We start from the raw sequence: 17,836 nt of genomic DNA, 5'->3' as shown, positions 1-17,836 counted from the left end.
CTGACCCTCTGCCTACCATTCCTTGACATCACTGGAAAAAGCAGGGACATTCTGGCTAAAAAACCAGACATCTGGGTTTGAAAACAAGGAAAACTTGGCCGAAAAAACTTAGATGTGTCTCTGGATGCCACAGTGCAGGCAGTGCTGGGAGCCCCATGAAGTTCAACCACCTTCCAACCCTGCACTGGAGGCAGCACCCCAGGTCAGGCTGCAGCTCTGCCTGCCTGTGAGCCATCCTCTGACCAACGGAACTGATTCCCAAAAGGCATCCATGGATGCTTCCCCTGTTAATTGCTACGGCTGGGAAATGGAGCCTGAGAAATGACTGACTGGACAGCAGCCCTGGAATCACAGGTTGGAAGTGCTTGGGCCCATTTTTCCTCCTAAAAATTACCAAGCAGCAAAGTTCTTTCAAATAAGACACACACTGGTGGAGTTGAAAATAACACAAGGTGCACATGTGCTCCTGAAGACAGCCTTTTTAAAATTTTTTTTATTTTAAAACTCTGCATCTGAAAACACAGTATGACAGAAAGCATTTATATACACTGCAGTGTTTTTGGTATAATACAGTATTTCATACATCCATTTCTTTTTCTGCAAAAAAATGTGCTTTGTCGGACAAACAACCAAACTCCCATTGACAAAGAATACAGCTAAGGCACATTGTTTCTGCTAAATGAAAGACAAAAGGGTGCAAAAACGGGTAGTGCAATAATTGCTGAAAATCACATTCTACTACAAGAAAAGCATTCTGACTTTGAACTTTGATTACTGGTCAATTTAAGACATTTCAATATCTCATAAAATACTCCTTTAAATAAATAGCAAAATATCTACATCTTTCAGTGTGTTCCATTTGAATTTCCAATTTTTTTTTTAAACTTTCCTGTATATACATGGTTTTCTTTTTTCTTATTCAATAGATTACAAAATATTTCTGTACAATTTTATGCATATTATGATCTATAACAAAATAGTTATTTCTTAAAACTATATTACCACCAGTCTTTGAAAATGACAGAATAGAAATAACTTATTATGGACTATGTTAGGCAATAGAAAAATCCAATCAACCCAAAACAGAACCAAAAGGACAAAGTCAGAAAAATAATTTCATTACATTGAATTAATTATTTTTGTTCCACAAATTCTTGTTTTCCATGTAAACCCTTTGCAGTTGCCTTTGGGTTGTATCTGCATCTGAATACCAAAACAGGATAGGATTTGGGATTCCTAAAAGCCCTGCAGCCTGCCGGGAATATTGGTGCTACTGAAAGACGACAGTTCTCATGGAGAAAAGTATTAAAGAAACCCAACATACACCAGCCTTAGGAGAAGTCATTGGTTTCTGCTGACTTTGACAACCTTTGGATGAAGCTCCAAAAGCCAGATTTTTGGAACTGCATTTATGACTCAGATGATACAACCAGACTCCACTAGGATCGAAGTGTACTGTTAGATTCCCAACCACCACTCCAAATCTGGCCCATGTGGTGACATTCTTCAGGTTTTAAGACCATAGCATTAAGAGGATATTTCTTCTCCCAGCTACCAGTACAAATCTGAGAGGAATGTTACTACATTGTGTTAAAATGAGTGAAATTACTGCACAATTTGTCTTGTGCATCTGAGAGCAGTCTGTCCTGTTGTAGTCTGAAGATAAATTAAAAGTTATTAAGTTTGTTCTTCGTAGGTAATTAAACCACCCTTCCTTATCTACAGTGAGTTGCAAAAGACAAGAGTTCATAATTTCCTAAGGTTTATATGAACGTCTGAGCCTTCCTTTTGCCCAAAGGGAAGGTCGTTTTCTTCCTTTAAAGACTGCATTTGTAAGCAATTTCTATTGTATTTGTGAAGTGTAAGCTGACAGCAACACAACTGAGCTGTAATAGAAATCTCAAGGTGCCTTTTATTCATTCCACAACAAACAGAGAAAGTGAGCAAGACACAGACAACACCGAAGTTCCTAACACAGTTTAAGGCCACATTTAGAAAGGATGAAAGTAAGGCTTTCTTTAAGGGGCAACACACTGGATGCCACAATGGGAACAGACACCGAGCGATCCAAAGCCGATAGGATTCACCCACGGAAAAGCTGAAACAACATCCTAGTTTTGGCCAGCAGGTCTGTGCCTTTTTTTTGGATCTAAGCAGGAAAATAAAATGAAATGCTATAGACATCTTCCTCCAGAATATTCCCAGCAAACTGAAGGTGCTCCCCTAGCAAGAGTGCTGTCTTCTCAGTCGAGGGTGCTAATTACAACAGAACCAAAGACAAGCTGAGTCATTACAATATACAAATGCAGCGCAATGAACCGCGCCTAGAATTGTCACTCTGTTATCAGAGGCACCTGTACAGTATCTTGCTGTTTATTTGGCAAGGTTACAAGTAATACTTCTAGGTTTTAACAAAGTAGAAAGAGAATTTTGCATAGATTGTACATTCAGTTCAAGGAGATTTCTGGTACCTTTTTTTGTTGTTCTCAGGTAAACGTGTTTGCAGACACAGTGAGGTAGCAGCTGTGATAGCACCCATGAGCAAAAGAAGGTAACCAAGGCAGAAGCAAAGAGCAGAGTGATGAACACACCACTGTCAGTAGAAAGGAACAGAATCAACATGGTACCTGCAGTGTCACATTGTGAGGATTAACTAGTGCCAACACCACTTAACTGAGACACCCTAATGCTGCCGCCGTGGTCCTGGGTAACATGGGCTGTAAGACTTTGTTACCTCAATTTTAAATGCTCTCAGTCTGATTCTTCTTTCCCTTACTATGACGATGGTGGTGAAGGTTTTGAAGGCCAATCTCCTCTTCAGTAGACCTTCGAAGGGAATTAAAAATCAGAGTGTTTGCTCGCTCTTGAAGAGTCTGCAGGGAAATAGGTGTTGCCCTACAAATTCTTCCTTGCTGCCCTTAACCCTAATTCACATTTTTTTTTTGGCTCCTCTGTGCCTGGCTGTAGCAGCAGTTGCCCTCAGCAGGGCTTTGCAGCAGGTATTCCTGCTCTCAGGAAGTCCTGCTGGCCCCTGGAAGGGCAGTGCTCTGTCCCCTCTAACGCTGCATTGCTCCCTACCCGGTGTCACCCCCGGAGCTGTCTTGGCAGAAGCCTGAGGGTTTGGTTTGGAAAGGCTTTTTTACACAATGTTTTCAATTGCCATTTAATATGGGCTTCAGGTAATGTCCTACAAGTCCTTAAGACTATATTGGAGGTCTTGAATGACAGAAATAAACACCTATGGATCATTATCTTTTCACCAGATTGAAGCAAAGGCCAGTGGGAAATGCCGCCAGCCACTTCCTACCAGGTCAATCTTACTCTGTTCCTGAAATAACCAAGTCTCCTATTACATATATCAGATACCCAATGCCTGAAAATCAGGAAAAGGTAACTGCTGGCCTTCACCAACTCCCTCCTGTGTGCAAGTACTGAATGGACTGAAGGCTGCTCTGAAAAGCCAACTGTTCTGGTCTGCAGCAAGGGTTTTCTAAGAAGCCGAAGGGATTTGGCTCACACAAGTATAAAACTTCCTGCTCAGTGGAAAGTGGTGGAGTTGGCCAAGATTTCACGTGGCCAACTCCTGAAGCTTTGGGATCTGGGAAGACAACAAGGAGGGCGTGGTAGCCAGCGGCAAGCTGGCAGTTCTCTGACAGCTGGGATGAAAGAGAATGAGAGAAATCAACAGAAAGCTGGTCCTCATTGCCTGGCCACAAGAAAGATCTGGATCTTGTTTTCTTTTTATCTGGAAAGTCAAAGCTGAGATCTCAGGGTATCAGTGGTTCTCAGCCTTGCTGTGCAGAAGGAGCCCAGTTTGTTCAAAGTTTTGTTGCAGCACAATTTTGTTGAAGTTTTGCTAAGTTTAAGCATCTTCTTTACCCATCATCTCTCCCTTTGGCCAGGTTTAGACTATCCCAGCTCTGATTCACTGACTTCACAACTCTGCTCACTGTAATGGTAGCTAAGAGTGATGAAGGCTTCATTAGCATTGCAATTAGTGCTACAGGAGATGGAGAGAAAGTGAATGCCCATTAGTTGGTCCTTCTGAAGGTGCTGCAGGATCACTGTTAATACACTGTTAAACAACTGTACAGGCATTGTGCACTGAAGCCAATACCCAGGAAAGTCAATTTGTAATACACGAACGCACATTCCTGTATCTCTAGGCTTAGCAAAAACGAAGGCTTAACAAGAGATACAGAGGGACTTTCTTGTATAACACTTGCTATCGTGAAGGAATTGTTAAAATTCTCTGCTTGCCAAGAGCACAAAAAAATGAAGACATAATTTCAATTCTAAAAAAACCCCCCTTGAATATCAGGAAATGAAAATGCAAATATTACTACTCAATGTCCAAATGTCATCAAAGAAAGAATTGGACAAATCTGAAAATAAACTGTCATTTGAGCTATTTCATTTAGCCTCGGGGTTTAACATTACCATATAAACAGGTTTGCATAATGCTAAGACTGACTTTGGACATAATTCATTAAATCACATATGTAGATGTTCTGCATTTTGCCACATTCCCTTTCTGTGTAATACAGATTGATCACAGGAGTGTTACATGGCTGTTGTGCAGAATGGGCAGGGAATTTAAACAAGGAAAGCATTACACACAGAGGACAAATGTGTGCCTATGGAAATATAACCCTCTCCCATTGAAAGGAATTTTGATCAAACCTGGCTTTCAGCTGGAGTCCCGTTTGGCCAGGACTGGCCAGTGTGATTGGAAAATAACACCTGCACATTCAGATGAAGATGGATAACTTGCTTTTTTTTTTAATACAAACTGTGGGTCCCTGCTCTGAATTCTCCTTTTCACCAAATGTAAGATCTGTGAAGTTATTCTCTTCTGACATTCAACAATGTTCATCACGGGTTCCCAGTGCTGCCGTTTCAAGCCAGAAAAACCACTAAGCAGGACGTTGGTCTTAGCAGTGCTACCTACCACTGATCCCTGCTGCAGAGTCTGGCTTTACATGGTTTTCATTCACAACTACAGGACTTTGTAATGCAGACACAGAGTACTATATATAACTTGTGGATCCATGTCTGCACATTAATAGCTATAGTAGAGGTGGTTATTTAGGTCCAGAATTTTACACTGCCCCCAGAAGATTTGCCAAAAATGGCAGCTTATCCTTTCATGACTTCAAACAGAGACAGCAATTTAACCCTAGCATACTGTCACACCTTTTATGTATGCTGGATTTGACTCTGAAGCCCTCACTCAGCATTAGCACTCTGTGGAAGTTTTGCCTGAGAAAGGACTGCAGGGTCAGCCCCTTCAGCTCTGCATCCCATGTTTTAACAGCAGCACTGGATTGCCAGCTTGCTACAAAACTTCACTGTGTAGATGCTTTTTTCCTTTCAGAAAATAAACTAATAGAAATTTTGCTTTGAGATATTTTAAACCTAGCATGTAATGCAAATGGATATATCAGCAACCATTTATTTTCTTTCCCTTTTCTTTGTACTAAAACAAAATAATTTGCACCTTATATTTTAAACGATAAAAATGGCAGATTTTTTTTCCTAACCACAGAAGACGTTGTCATCTTCTGCTTGGTCTAGTTAGTAACGAAAACTTACCAACAAAGCACTTGAAAACGTTCCTGCTTAAGAATAAAAATAAGTATCAAAATTAAAAACTGAAGTTATCTGCGTGCGCGTGGGTGCACCCTACACATATGCTTATGTGCAAGACAGACTGAAGATTTTGTGACTACCCTGGTAGCCTTATTGAGAACAAGTACTGCCTGGGCTTGTTAATGCATTTTATTGTGTGCCCTAAATATGACGTTCTTCATTTAATCTGCAGGGCTTGGACCGTGCAGTTGCCGTTGCATCAGTGTGACTAAAGCCCTGGATTTCACAGTGAGGATTGGAGGTCCCCAGAAAAGATGAACTTCACAAAGGAATGTTAGATTAAAAACAAGCACTGTTAAAACCCCCTACTGAATAGGAAATAACACTGTGATTCTATTACATAAACCTGTTGGCAACCCTGGTTTCAAACACGCTTTCCTCTAGAGCTGGTTGAAAAGCTGGAGCATTATCTTGACTGAAATATTTCAACCAGTTCTCATTGCTACAAACTTCCCTAAAACTACGGCTCATGACTGTCAAAATCAAGACAAAAAAAGAAAGGGAGGTGTGAGGGGAGGAAGGCCTTTTCTTAATAAAGGCAGCTTCAGTTAGTAAAATAACATAATCTTCAAGCTGCAAAGGCAGCACCTACTAATTAGTCATTGACTAAAACATAAATAATAAATACCTAAATTGTTCCTTCTATGCATCCATTTTTGTGCCAGATAAACATTTCAATGCTCTGCCTTAATGCCAGCACAGCTGACACCACAATTTCAAGTCCAAAGCAAACTGCAAGTAGCTTTAAACCAATATGACAGAGAGATTCTACAAGTCACTGGGATCTGTGTGTTACAGTCATACTGCAATTGTTGTTTAAAAGGGAATTCAACCTTCCTGTGAGATTTGATTATGGAATGATTTAAGGGTCTGTTTCCCTCCTGATGTGCACACTTAACTCTCAGCAGAAAGTTAGCCATGCACACAGAAAGGTGAACAGACATTCTGTTAGAGCAACAAGACTTCTTTCCTAATTACCCAATAGCTTCTTCTAATGGCCTTTTTGGGCTCTGTTGCTAATAAGAGATTATTACCACAGCAACAACAACAAAGTGCATGTTTTTGCTAAGGTAAAATGCATTAGTTGGAGATGAATTTGCATACAAAACCTGTATTTGAAAAAGTTCTTGGAACGTAAATTAATTTTTTCCTACTATAGAAAATGCAGGATAAAATGATGCAAAACATGCCTATTTAAAACAGGATGCAGCTTGCTAGGAATTTTGAAGACAGGCAAGGGTAGACTGACAGAATAAAGTAAAAGCAGAGAGAAACATGGCATTGCTCTCCTTTCTGTTCAGCTCCTGGCTTTGGGCAGGGACCCACGTCCTGCACAGCCTTCCAGACGCCCTGCACAAGCCTAGAAGGATCCTTCTTCACAAAGAGATGGAGATCTGAGATCAAGGGAGGGAATTAGTGTTAAGACTTACTAGCCACTACTCAAATTAGGGAAGAAACCTGTTGTTGCAGATTTAGGTCCCAATTTGATCATTTCACTGGTTCTGTGCAACTCCATCGCCTGAGAAAAAACTCAGCTCAGCTCATGAGCAAAATCAGCAAAGGATGTGTGCAGACACATCACAACCCACCCCAACCTACACATGCACACCTGCTGTACTGGCAGTCTGTGAAAATGCTCAGGTGGGCTCAGAAAATACCTGCAGATTTGAAAAGGCTGAAATTCAAAATACTTCTTTTTTCTTTAATAAATACTCTTACTACGCTGACCCTGAACCTGACTGCATGAGACATAAAAGACTAATACAGTAAAACACTGATTCCATTTAGAGTTGTTAGTGAAATTAGTCTAAAAAATCTCTGAAAGTTTCTCCTTTTGCTTGTTTTTTTCTAACTAGGGTAACAGACATCAGCTGAGTCCAGAATTACTTTGTGTTATTAAAACCAGAGGGATGGTGTACCGTAATTATTTCACGTTCTGTGAGGTCATGGGGCCATACAGGCTCCAGCCTGCAGTAACCGACCTCTGGGAATTTTGCTGTGATTTATTCATGGTAGCAAAACAATGAAAGCCTATGAAATAGCAGAGGTACAGACAAATTTATTTTTAAAAAACACTTTTAGCAGCTGCTCCTTCACTGCCGTCTCCATGGCTTGGCACTACTGTTTCCAAACCCACAAGACAGTGGGTGCAGCAGCACGTGGTACAGCCGGGTCCCCATGGGACAGCACAGGCTGTGGGACACGTGAAGCTGCTCTCAACAGAGCTGATGGAGAGGGCAGTGCCAAAGGCCTTGTCTGAAATTCTTTTTTTTTTTTTTTAATTTTTTTTTAAGTGAATTATATATTGCAATAGGTAACAAAAAAAAAAATAACATTCCCTTAGGTTTCTGAAATCTGGTGTGAGATTCACAGAGAAGCAAGGTTAAATTCCCTTTTAAAACCCTATGCCGGAGCAGGGCGTGCCGGATGCTACCTCAGGCGGCCGTCGGGTTTGACGGGGCCCAGCTCAGATTTGGGGTCTGGGCTCAGGGAGCTCCAGGCTGTCTGGGCACAGCCCTGCATGACCGGGCAGGCGGTGGGGCCGACGCTGCAGATGTCCACGGCTGACCAGACGCTGCCCACCAGAGAGTCCACCCAGGCCTCCAGCCGGGCGCCCACCAGCCCCGCGTTCCTCTTGGCCTGGTCCACGCGGGCGGCGCTGATGGGGATGTTCAGGACGGGGTTCAAGCCCTGGAAGCTCTGCTCCATGTACGCGTTCTTTGGAGGCCCACTGTGATACTTCATGGCTTCCTCTGGAAATGCAGAAATAAACCCAAAAGTTAGTGCATAAAAAAACCCAACATTAAGGATCTAAGGGTACAGTAAACAAAAAGACTAAGGTTAGTGGTGCACTGTGGTTCATCTCCCCAGCACTGAGGACATGCTGTGTCCTAGGGATGACTAGCTGTGCTCAGCACTGTAAGCTCTGCTCGCTGTGATGCTCACCCTGAGAGCACTGCCTTAGCAGGGGGAGCTCTGAGCCTGAAAGCAGCATCGCCCTTTTCATCAACACGTACAACCAGCATCCTCAGAGCTGTAGAACACCCAGCCATGGCTGCACTTTGAAATGAGGAAACAGTGCAAGGATGCTTGGTGTGAAAGGCTGCCAACCCCTGTCAGACCTTCAAGTGCTATCATTGATTTGTCTAGGAGGAAGAGCCAAGATCTCAGACTGTTTTGTGGTTTTTTTCTCCCCTAAACAGATGAACCTTGACCGGTTGTGGAAAAGTCACAGCATTTCTTAGCTCTATCTGCCATTCCTGGCAACACCATGGCCTTGGACAGACCAGAACCATAATGAAATACATGTAGCCCCAATATCATTCCTGGAAGAGCTCCAGTCTCCCTGGGAAAGAATTCTCTCATGACAATTATATTTCAAGCACTTGGGCTGAACAGTAGATCACAACTATTCCCTAATGACACTTTTCTTTGCATTGTGGTTGCTTTCCTTACAGTAAGTCTTCTGTCTCGGCAAAATGCAGTACAATATCCCAAATCTGCAATATTGCAGTAAAAATCAATGTCAGGCTGTGACAATGCTCTCAAAGACCTAAACTGGACACTGTGGGTCAGGCTGCCTGTGTCTAAAGTTGTCTGACTTCTGAAGGTCTGTGACTGCACTGAGGTGCTGCACATAAAATCAGAATGGGAACCTCCAAAAATGTTCACCGAGTGCCTCTTGGGAGCAAATTTCCAACCATCTCTTCCTGTTCTCAGCTGCCTTCCCCAGCATCCTCACTCTGGCAGCACAGAGGATATGTTTAGCTCTGCCAACAGACACACTGTCTAGAACAGAAAATGGGCCCATTCAGGGCGCTCCAGGCGAGGAAAGCCACCGTGCACAGCGAGCGTCGGAGGCCAGGAATTACAAATTCACGGCTACAGTTCCTTCCACATGTCCTTGCTGCTTGCACTGCAGCCTGACACTGAGTCCTTTCTTCTATGCAGAGGACAGTATCTCAGGTGCTGGCAATAAATCCGTATATTTATTCAGAGGGAAAAAGGGACGTTTAATTGGAGCTTTGCTGTTACATTTGCAAAGTCTTTAATGTCAAATACTGTTCAATTCCATTACTGCAAATCCCCAATTAAACTTGTTCAGCACATCCACATCACCATTATACATCACTTAACTGTTCCTGCATCCATCTAACCTCCTCTTTTTATTTTAAAAGGTAGATATCCACAATAACCTCTAGTCAAAATGAATTAGTTCCACGCACATGTGTCAGGAGTGTGTTCTGCCAGAGCACTGCAGTTTAAGAAACAGAACAAATATACATGATTAAATTTCCTTCTTTGGAAGCAATTAAATATGGAAGACTGTTTGTCAACATATTAATTAAATAGGAACACTCTGAGGAAAAATCCCCAAATAAATAAGAGTTGGCATTACTAGCAGGATCATCTGATTGAAACAGGCAATTCATTGAGCTTGTTGAATCAAAGCCTGTTGTGCATGTGTTTAGTGCATGGAACAAGAGAGATCTTTATTCAGACATGAAACAGGATGAAATGGAACTTGCTCTTCTGTCTGGCTCAGCCTTGCACTTGTCCCAGGCCTCAGGACTTGGTGGATTATCAGGACTGGAAGGAATGAAAACTAAAGAAACCACAGGACCCAGTGCTTGGCCATGCAGCACACGTTGTGTTAAGGGCTTCCACTGCCCACAGTTAAATGTGCTCTGATGAACCCTGACCTGGTACTGGTGGGGGATTGTCTGGCCCCACAGCAGAATGTCACCCCAGCCTGGGTGTCAGCACGTCCTAGAAAGGAAAAGTTGGGCAACAGCAACCTGAGTGCAGAGTTACATACACTCATCAACAGGAAATGATGAGGATTTGACCCAGAACCCTCTCCTGGAGCCTCTAGGTCTTTGTTGAACAGTTCATAGGAGAAAGCAAAGAGGATGCTGCTCATCCAAGTGATAGGAGATATGTGCTGTTCCTCTGTGCATTAAAGGAAAAACAACAGAGACAGAACCATGACTGTAACTTACTGGGCTGGTACAGGACAGGGACAGTGTGGCTCCCAAGCCCTGAAATGCTGTAAAAAGGAGGCTGGAGCCACTGGGTGTGCTGTTAATGCACTGACACTTCAGTCAAGTGTCATGAGCAAGAGCTTGGGAAAAAATAATGAAGAACATAAGGCTTGCTTCTATGAGAGGTGCGTTTAGACATTTAAATCTGTATGGTTAGAGCAAACAATTCAAAATTAGCTGAACTGCAGACATTAAGCCAGACTTTTTTGCCAGCAAGCACATCCAAGCAGCCCTTTGACTTCAGGAGGATATGCATCAATGCAAAATATATTCCACTGGCTCTAAAATATAGCTTTAAAAAACGTGGTTATTTCTGTCCTCCGTTTTTATTTGCTCTTTACTCTGGGAGGGCACATTTCTCAACTGACTTTTCTTGGTATAACTTCTTTGAACTAAACCATAGCCAGCCGCACAGGCTGGGATTTCAGAATTTTTGTGTGGGTTTGTTCTTCATTTTGCAGAAAAAGCAAATGAGTTCAGACAGAGAGTGGGCTAAGGAATGAAAAATGTGGTTACCTTGGTACACATTAGGGTGCTAGACCTGTGGGTTTTTTAAAGCAACACAGAACGTACAGCTTTATTTCTTTACTTGAATTGTGCTGAAACCCTCTGGCAAAGAGGTAATTTTTTATTGACATTTTGTTTGTTTTCTCTTGCAGCAAACAAGACAGTGCTGCATTTGCTCATTGTGGAGCTAATCGACTCCTTGTCGGCTGGATCTGAACTAAATTTCGAAGCAAATCCCTATCTTCAGGGTTTTTCTTGGAATGATGATTCCAGGGCAGGTCTGCTCTTCTGCAGTCATGTGCCTGCCTGCTGCTATTACTGCATTTATCAAGAACATGTCATGTTACCTCTGGTTAATTTAAAGAAATCACAGCAGTTCTGACACAAGTTGCCACCCACTTTATAGTCCGTATAGATGCAATTAGAATTGATTGAGCCACTGCAAACAACCAAGGGCAAAACAAAGGTTTCCCAGTATATACTAATTGAGATGATCTATAAATATGGATTAGGTTAAAAGGCCATTGAGGTGCCTGTGTGCATCGCCTGTGTCTGCTAATGCTGTCAGGCTTTGAAAGGGCTGGCTGCAGTTTGGAGGCACAGGGACAAGGCACTGGTGTTTCAGGCTCCCTGGGAGCAGCAGAGATCAGCAGCTCCACGTCCAGGACATGCCATCAAGCTGGGAACTGAGCAGGAAAGGTCTCTCTTAAGGTAAAGAAGGAGGTTGCTCTTCTTCACTGCCCTCCTTGCTTGAAGGAAGAAGGGGTTTATGTATTCATTTATTTATTTATTTTCAATCTGGAGTTTACTATCATCTTGAGGTTTTGGGGATTTTTCTGCCTCAGAAGTGAACCTGCCCCCTGGCTCACCATAACCTATTTGGCTTTAATGGAGCAGGCACTATCCATTAAACGTATGACAACTCATTATCGGCGCTCCAGCTGGGAGAGCGCTGTGGAAACTTTACCATGAATATAAACTCCAATTTAAAAATGAAATTGCTTTGCCTTTTTCTCTGCCCCTCCCTGTGCCCCCAGGAGACATGTAAGATCACACTTGGCATGACTTTTACATGGCCTTTGTAGAGCAGGGAAGGGGGAAAAGTGGGATGATGGGGATGCAGAGCCAACCTCTGCTGAATTTGCTGTTTTCTTAAGACTTGAAATCTGCTGGGTAGTTTGGATTATAGTCTGTGAACTGCTGGCTAAATGCTCTGAATTATACCTGTTGTTTGGCTCTGCCTCTGCAGTCCCTGTGCAGGGGACCTGGACATCTGGCCTCGAGTCTGCAAACTGTGCTTAAATTCAGACTGCCTAAAGCAGACAGCAAGAGTCCCCCACTCCTGTCTGTCATCACTGCTAGTGATCTTCTACTGATCTGCTCCCTGTTTTGTCTCCTCCACATCCCATTCCCTCTTAGTCTTGGCACAATTATTCCTAAAGCATCCTGCTGGTCCTTGGCAGCCCTCCCGTGTCCTTAAAACAAGCATGGAGTACTTGGCTTTAACACACTCGACCATATGGTGAGAAACTCAAAATCATTTTTTAGAAGAATAAACTGGAATCTGTCTGTGCAGGACATAGAGGGAAGGGGACTCTGGTGGAGTGAGTGAACCTGATATCTCCAAATGATTTATCTCACAAATTCACTTAATTTCCTTTTTTTTTTTTTTTTTAACTTCCTCCAATTTCAATACTTGAAGGCATTCCTGAGCCAGAGGATCTGCTGATCAGTGACACAACTCAGAGTAGAGAAAATAGACACAGATTTGGATGACTGGAAGGGGGAAGAGGAGTAAGAAAGAATAAATAACATTAGATTATAGATTTCCCACTGAAATAGCTTTGGGAGCCTCATTTACAGCAGAAATACCCCAAACAGCATCCTCAGTAATTCCATGTAAGATCCGATCTCCTTCAGATCCAGGTTTTGAAAAGGTCAATGTATCTATGCTTTTAAAACAATTTACATTCTATCAGTTATGCTCATTTGGACACAGTATCAAAGAAAACACATGCTCCTGATTTCCTTCTGTGGTTTTACTTGCATGCACAGAATTTAGGCCACAATTAATAAATAAACAGAAATAGAAAAATGGAATAAACTAGTGGCATATGCTGCTTTTATAAACTGCTAAACAAAACATCTTTGCTGGCAGCTGTCCCTTGATCATTTTTTTGAGTTGCAATAATGCATTTTGAGAGTCACGATACAGGAACGAACTTTGATTATTCAAAAGAAGAGCAAGTGTTTCCCTTCATGACACTGGGAAACCAAAAGCAACTTTCCCTTGTTGTGCTCTGGGCTGAAGTGATGTGTAGATGAGCACTGATTTAGGAAATACAGGGATTGTTGTTGTGTCCTTGTTCTCAAGATATAAGATTTTAGTGGCTGCTGCCAGATTTGTGCAAATGCTTTTCAGAATGACACAAGAAAATTGCACACAAGACCATGGACAGATTTTTATGTACATGGGTTCCAGTTTCTACATCTGGAGTGTATGAGACAGAGGGGCCCAAATCATTATTGAGGAAATTACATGCAAAGAGGTATGAAAACTATCAGTCATTCAAAAAGCTTCTGGAGTAGCAAATTACTTTCCAGGGCAATCTTTCTGACAAGGGCTTTTTTTTTTTCCATGGGGAAGAGGGTGGGGATTGTTGGTGGTGGTGAGGGAGGATGGTTGGAAGAACAAAATTTTAAAATCTCCATTAAAACATATTCCCCTCCTCTGCTGACAACTCCTTGCTAAGTCTGATGTATGTTTTATTTTAAATGTTAAGACAAGAATACTATTCCTTCGTTTTAGAAGATTTCTGGCAGCTTTTTCATTGTTTACAGTAACAGAAATCGTTCTTTTAGGAGTTCTAATTCTTCTGTCATACTCTCAAAATGCCTTTACTTGGCAAAGAAAAATGTATTTAAATAATAAAGTGGTGACAAACTGACAAAAGCTGGAAATCAAAGCTAAATGACAATTGCCTGCACAGAGCACAGTAGTGTCTGAGACAGAAAGCCTTAAAAATCAAGCAACAGGAATTTGCATTGTAAATACAATTCTAACTACAGTGGAGTTGTCACCACCTGCCCCTGTAATTAATTTTCTTCTCTACCTCCATGCCTCTATCATCTAGAGACTGTACATCAGATCATCAGTAGCAAATCATTCCTGAGACTTTTTTCCTAGACAATATTGTTCCCAAGCTTTATATTTCATTCCTGTAGCATATTCTAGTTACCATATGAATGAACAAGGCTCTTCAACAAAAAATACGAGCCAGATCTTCTCCCAGTGTATCAACGGGCAATACAGAATCACTACATCACTTCAGTGGAATTATTCCAGACTCAGAGTTTGGACCAAAGGGAGTTTTGCCTTTATACCATAAAGTGTGGGTATAGTGTCTGAGACACCTTTACCTGCCCATGGGGCTCTCACATTATAGTCAAAAGTAGCAAGGTTACTTGCTACATGCCATGTTTTCCGTCCAATTTATGCCTTAGACGTTAAATTACCAAAGAACATGGAATTCATTAATTTCCAGGAGACGAGTCAGTAACAGCTGCATTTAGAAGCAGGTTGCCTCAAACTTTAAAAATGTATTCCTTCTACACATGGTGTTTGTTCACAATTTATCACTGCCTACTAGCTAATAACAAGAGCAGGTTGGAGGTGGTTTAGTTTCTGCTTAAGAAACGATGCCACCAAATGTTAGAAGCAGAAATCAGTAAGTTTGCTCTTCTGCTGGGAACTGTGTGGAATCAAGCTCCTGTTGAGTGAGATAAGGGCTGCATTAGCTCTCAGCAGTTGTCTGTTGGTGTTTGCATTACAGAAGCAGCACGTTATGCTGGAAGGTAAATGCCTGACTCAGTTTATTTGCTGCCCTGTCAGGAAGAAGAACTTCTGAAAACTTAATAGGATCATTCATGTATCCAGCAAATTTAAGATGTCTAAAGTTATGAATATTAATACTGGGCAGATGGAAGCACTTGTGCACGTTAAGAAGAATGGTAAAGATATTCAGAGCAACATGCTTGTTTTGATCTTACTGAATAAGATAACAGGTGTGGCTGTAAAACATTCCCTCTTCTCCCAGCAGTGCCCTGGACACTGGCTGCAGACTGGCACTCAGATGATGCCTGTGCCATGCAAACTCCTGCTGGAGCCTGCAGACACTGGCAGCCCCAAAACAACCTCTGGATTTGGATGGCTCAGGGTTGCTCTGGCAGGGAAAAAAAAAGGTTTCGTTCTAAAACTTGTCAATGTGGGTCTGAACCCAGGACTGTATCCATAGATATTTCTGTAACAACTGCTTGGCACGTACTGAGCAGGTATCAGGCAAGAGTGAATGCCTGGACCTGACAATATGCCAGGTGAGCTCTGGCCTAGGGTAATTTTGCCTAATTCAGCATTTTGTGTGTTAATGCTTTCGTTGTTAAACACACAAACTTTGTCATGAAAACAGTTTAAACGTCTGTAACTCTGTAAGAGCAAATGTGAATGAAAAGTAGCACAGAAAGGTCAATTTTTCTTTCTGTTTCTAAATGATGGTTTTTACAATAGCTGTTAGATTACTGAGAGTCTGAAGTTCTCTGGATTCTGAACTGTGCATATTTTAAAGATATAAATAGTCTTTTGTTCAAAGTGGCTGTGTTTTACAGACTGGATATAGACACTTCTACTTGTCTTAGTGCAGAAGTTTCTTCTGATTTAGTATCTATAAAATTCCTTTCTTATATCCTTTTCCAATAGAGTGCTACTTCATTTTTAACAGCAGCATTTACAGTGAGTACAGACCCAATAACCGTATTATTCCTATAGCAAATAATAAAACTTACCTTGTTTGATAGGCTGCTGATTGGAGAAGGTGAGAGGAGTAACAAGGAATTTGGTTTCAGCTACCTGTACCCAGTGGTGTAGAATTTTTATTGTCCAGACACCGGGTCGCAGGGGCAAATTCAGAGGTGGTTTGTAGTGAGTAAACTCGGCACTGGATTCAATAAGAATATCATATGTTGCTGCAATTACATTAATAGGATCCACCCAGATGACAGTCACAGTCACGTTGGGGCCTTTTCCCCATTTCTGCATGCCCACTGGCTCATCTGTTGGCCCGAGGAGTCCTCCAAAATTCCGGAAAAGCCTTTCCTTGGCGTCCCATTCGGTGCCAATCTGAAATGGAAGAACACACTGCTGCTGGCATCACCTCTGTAAGCATCTCAGACCCTTGTGTCAAATAAGGGCTCTCAAGAGACACAAATCACGTTTCTCTAATGGCATGAATTATACATACATATAAAAGCTGACAGCAACATGACCTAAGATGTTGTGTACAGTGTGTACACAAATTGTGAGACAACCTCGAATGCGAGGCTTGCTTTTTTGGTCCACTTTTGATGGATAAAAAGGTTTTCTTTATCTTAAGGGTGACATAACAGGCTATAGCAGCTCCCTCTTCCTTCCACAGAAGCAGTCCATAAGGGACCAAGCCTAGTGACCGAACACAGGCTATGCACAGAAAAAAAATTTGACCCATCATCTCCTGGGTCATGAAAATGTTCTACATGTATGAGAGATGGAACCTGCAGTAGAGACCTAACCAGCTACTGCTAAGACCAGGAAAGAAGCTTTTGCTGCTGACTTTAGGACAAGTCACATCAGGTTCTTTACTACAATCCATCCATGAGATGCTGTCTCCTTGCACTCCCTGCCTGCCTGATGTGGGAAGTTATTTCTTGTAATCTCTTTTCTTACTGTCATAACAGTGACATTGTTTTTTATTTATTCACTAAGGAACAGTAAACCAGCTGATTCACAATCTAGTGTAAATATTTAATGGACTTTTTCCTAGCAGCTTTCATATTTCAATGCTCTTTATATGAATTTCAGTGGTTCACCCATAACCTGTGGGACGACACAAACTTACAAGCTACTGCCATTAAACCCCTCATAGTCCTTCAGGTCTTCTTTTGCCTTAATCTCCAGACAGTGTAGATGACTGAAGAGTTGATTTGTTCCCTGTACAGAAACCACATGATTCTCTCAAGTGGCCTCTAGAGATCCATGCACACCCAGGAGGGATCCCCACTTTCAGAATATATGTGCATATTGCAGATTCCACCAACACAGAGCTGTCCTTGTCCCTAAGCTTCACCTCACAGGGGCATGGTCAGAACCTGCTTTCCTGAAAGCATAAGAAATAAGTGTAGCTCATTTGCTTCAGAGATTTTTCTTCTTGATTTCATCTCATTTCATGAGAATAAGTGATTCCAGTATAATGCCAAAATCCCCACAAATCCCCAAAACATAACAATTACCTGACGTCTATTACTACTGATACCTGTACTGGAAACTGTCCAGTCTCTAGTCCCTTCTAAATAAATCCCTGTGGTGGGCAGACAAATTACAGGAGGACTGAAAGCAAAAAGCTACAAGGTCAGTAAAATAAAACCCTACCATCCTAAATCCATCTGTCATCATATGAATTCTTCCTACTGGACTATGACACTGCAGAATATGAGACAAAATGAGCCTTCCACTACTCTGCAATCAACGCAGCATTTCTGGTATTTCAGAGGTATTTCACCCAGCACACCAGCTAATCAAACCAGACAGCGTAGCCCAGATATCA

The 17,836-nt window shown here is 41.9% G+C and overlaps 1 protein-coding gene across 2 annotated transcripts in view; it reads right to left on the bottom strand.

Moving 5' to 3' along the window:
* Positions 1-464: 464 nt before the first annotated feature.
* XYLT1 (xylosyltransferase 1) overlaps positions 465-17,836 on the bottom strand; it is a 183,692-nt gene continuing 166,320 nt past the window's right edge. For both annotated transcript variants that reach the window (XM_039390223.1, XM_027743977.2), the window contains 2 exons: positions 16,044-16,377; positions 465-8,405 (listed from right to left, as the gene is read on the bottom strand). In XM_039390223.1, coding sequence (XP_039246157.1) covers positions 8,083-8,405; positions 16,044-16,377 — 657 coding nt within the window. In that variant the 3' untranslated portion in view covers positions 465-8,082. The remainder of the gene's footprint in view (positions 8,406-16,043; positions 16,378-17,836) is intronic.

The sequence above is a fragment of the Pipra filicauda genome, unplaced genomic scaffold, assembly GCF_003945595.2.
Source record: "Pipra filicauda isolate LSUMZ 115617 unplaced genomic scaffold, ASM394559v2 scaffold127_size2900866_pilon, whole genome shotgun sequence".
Lineage (NCBI taxonomy): Eukaryota > Metazoa > Chordata > Aves > Passeriformes > Pipridae > Pipra > Pipra filicauda.
Note: the sequence above shows the minus strand (reverse complement) of the source record. Positions and strands in the feature narration are given on the sequence as shown.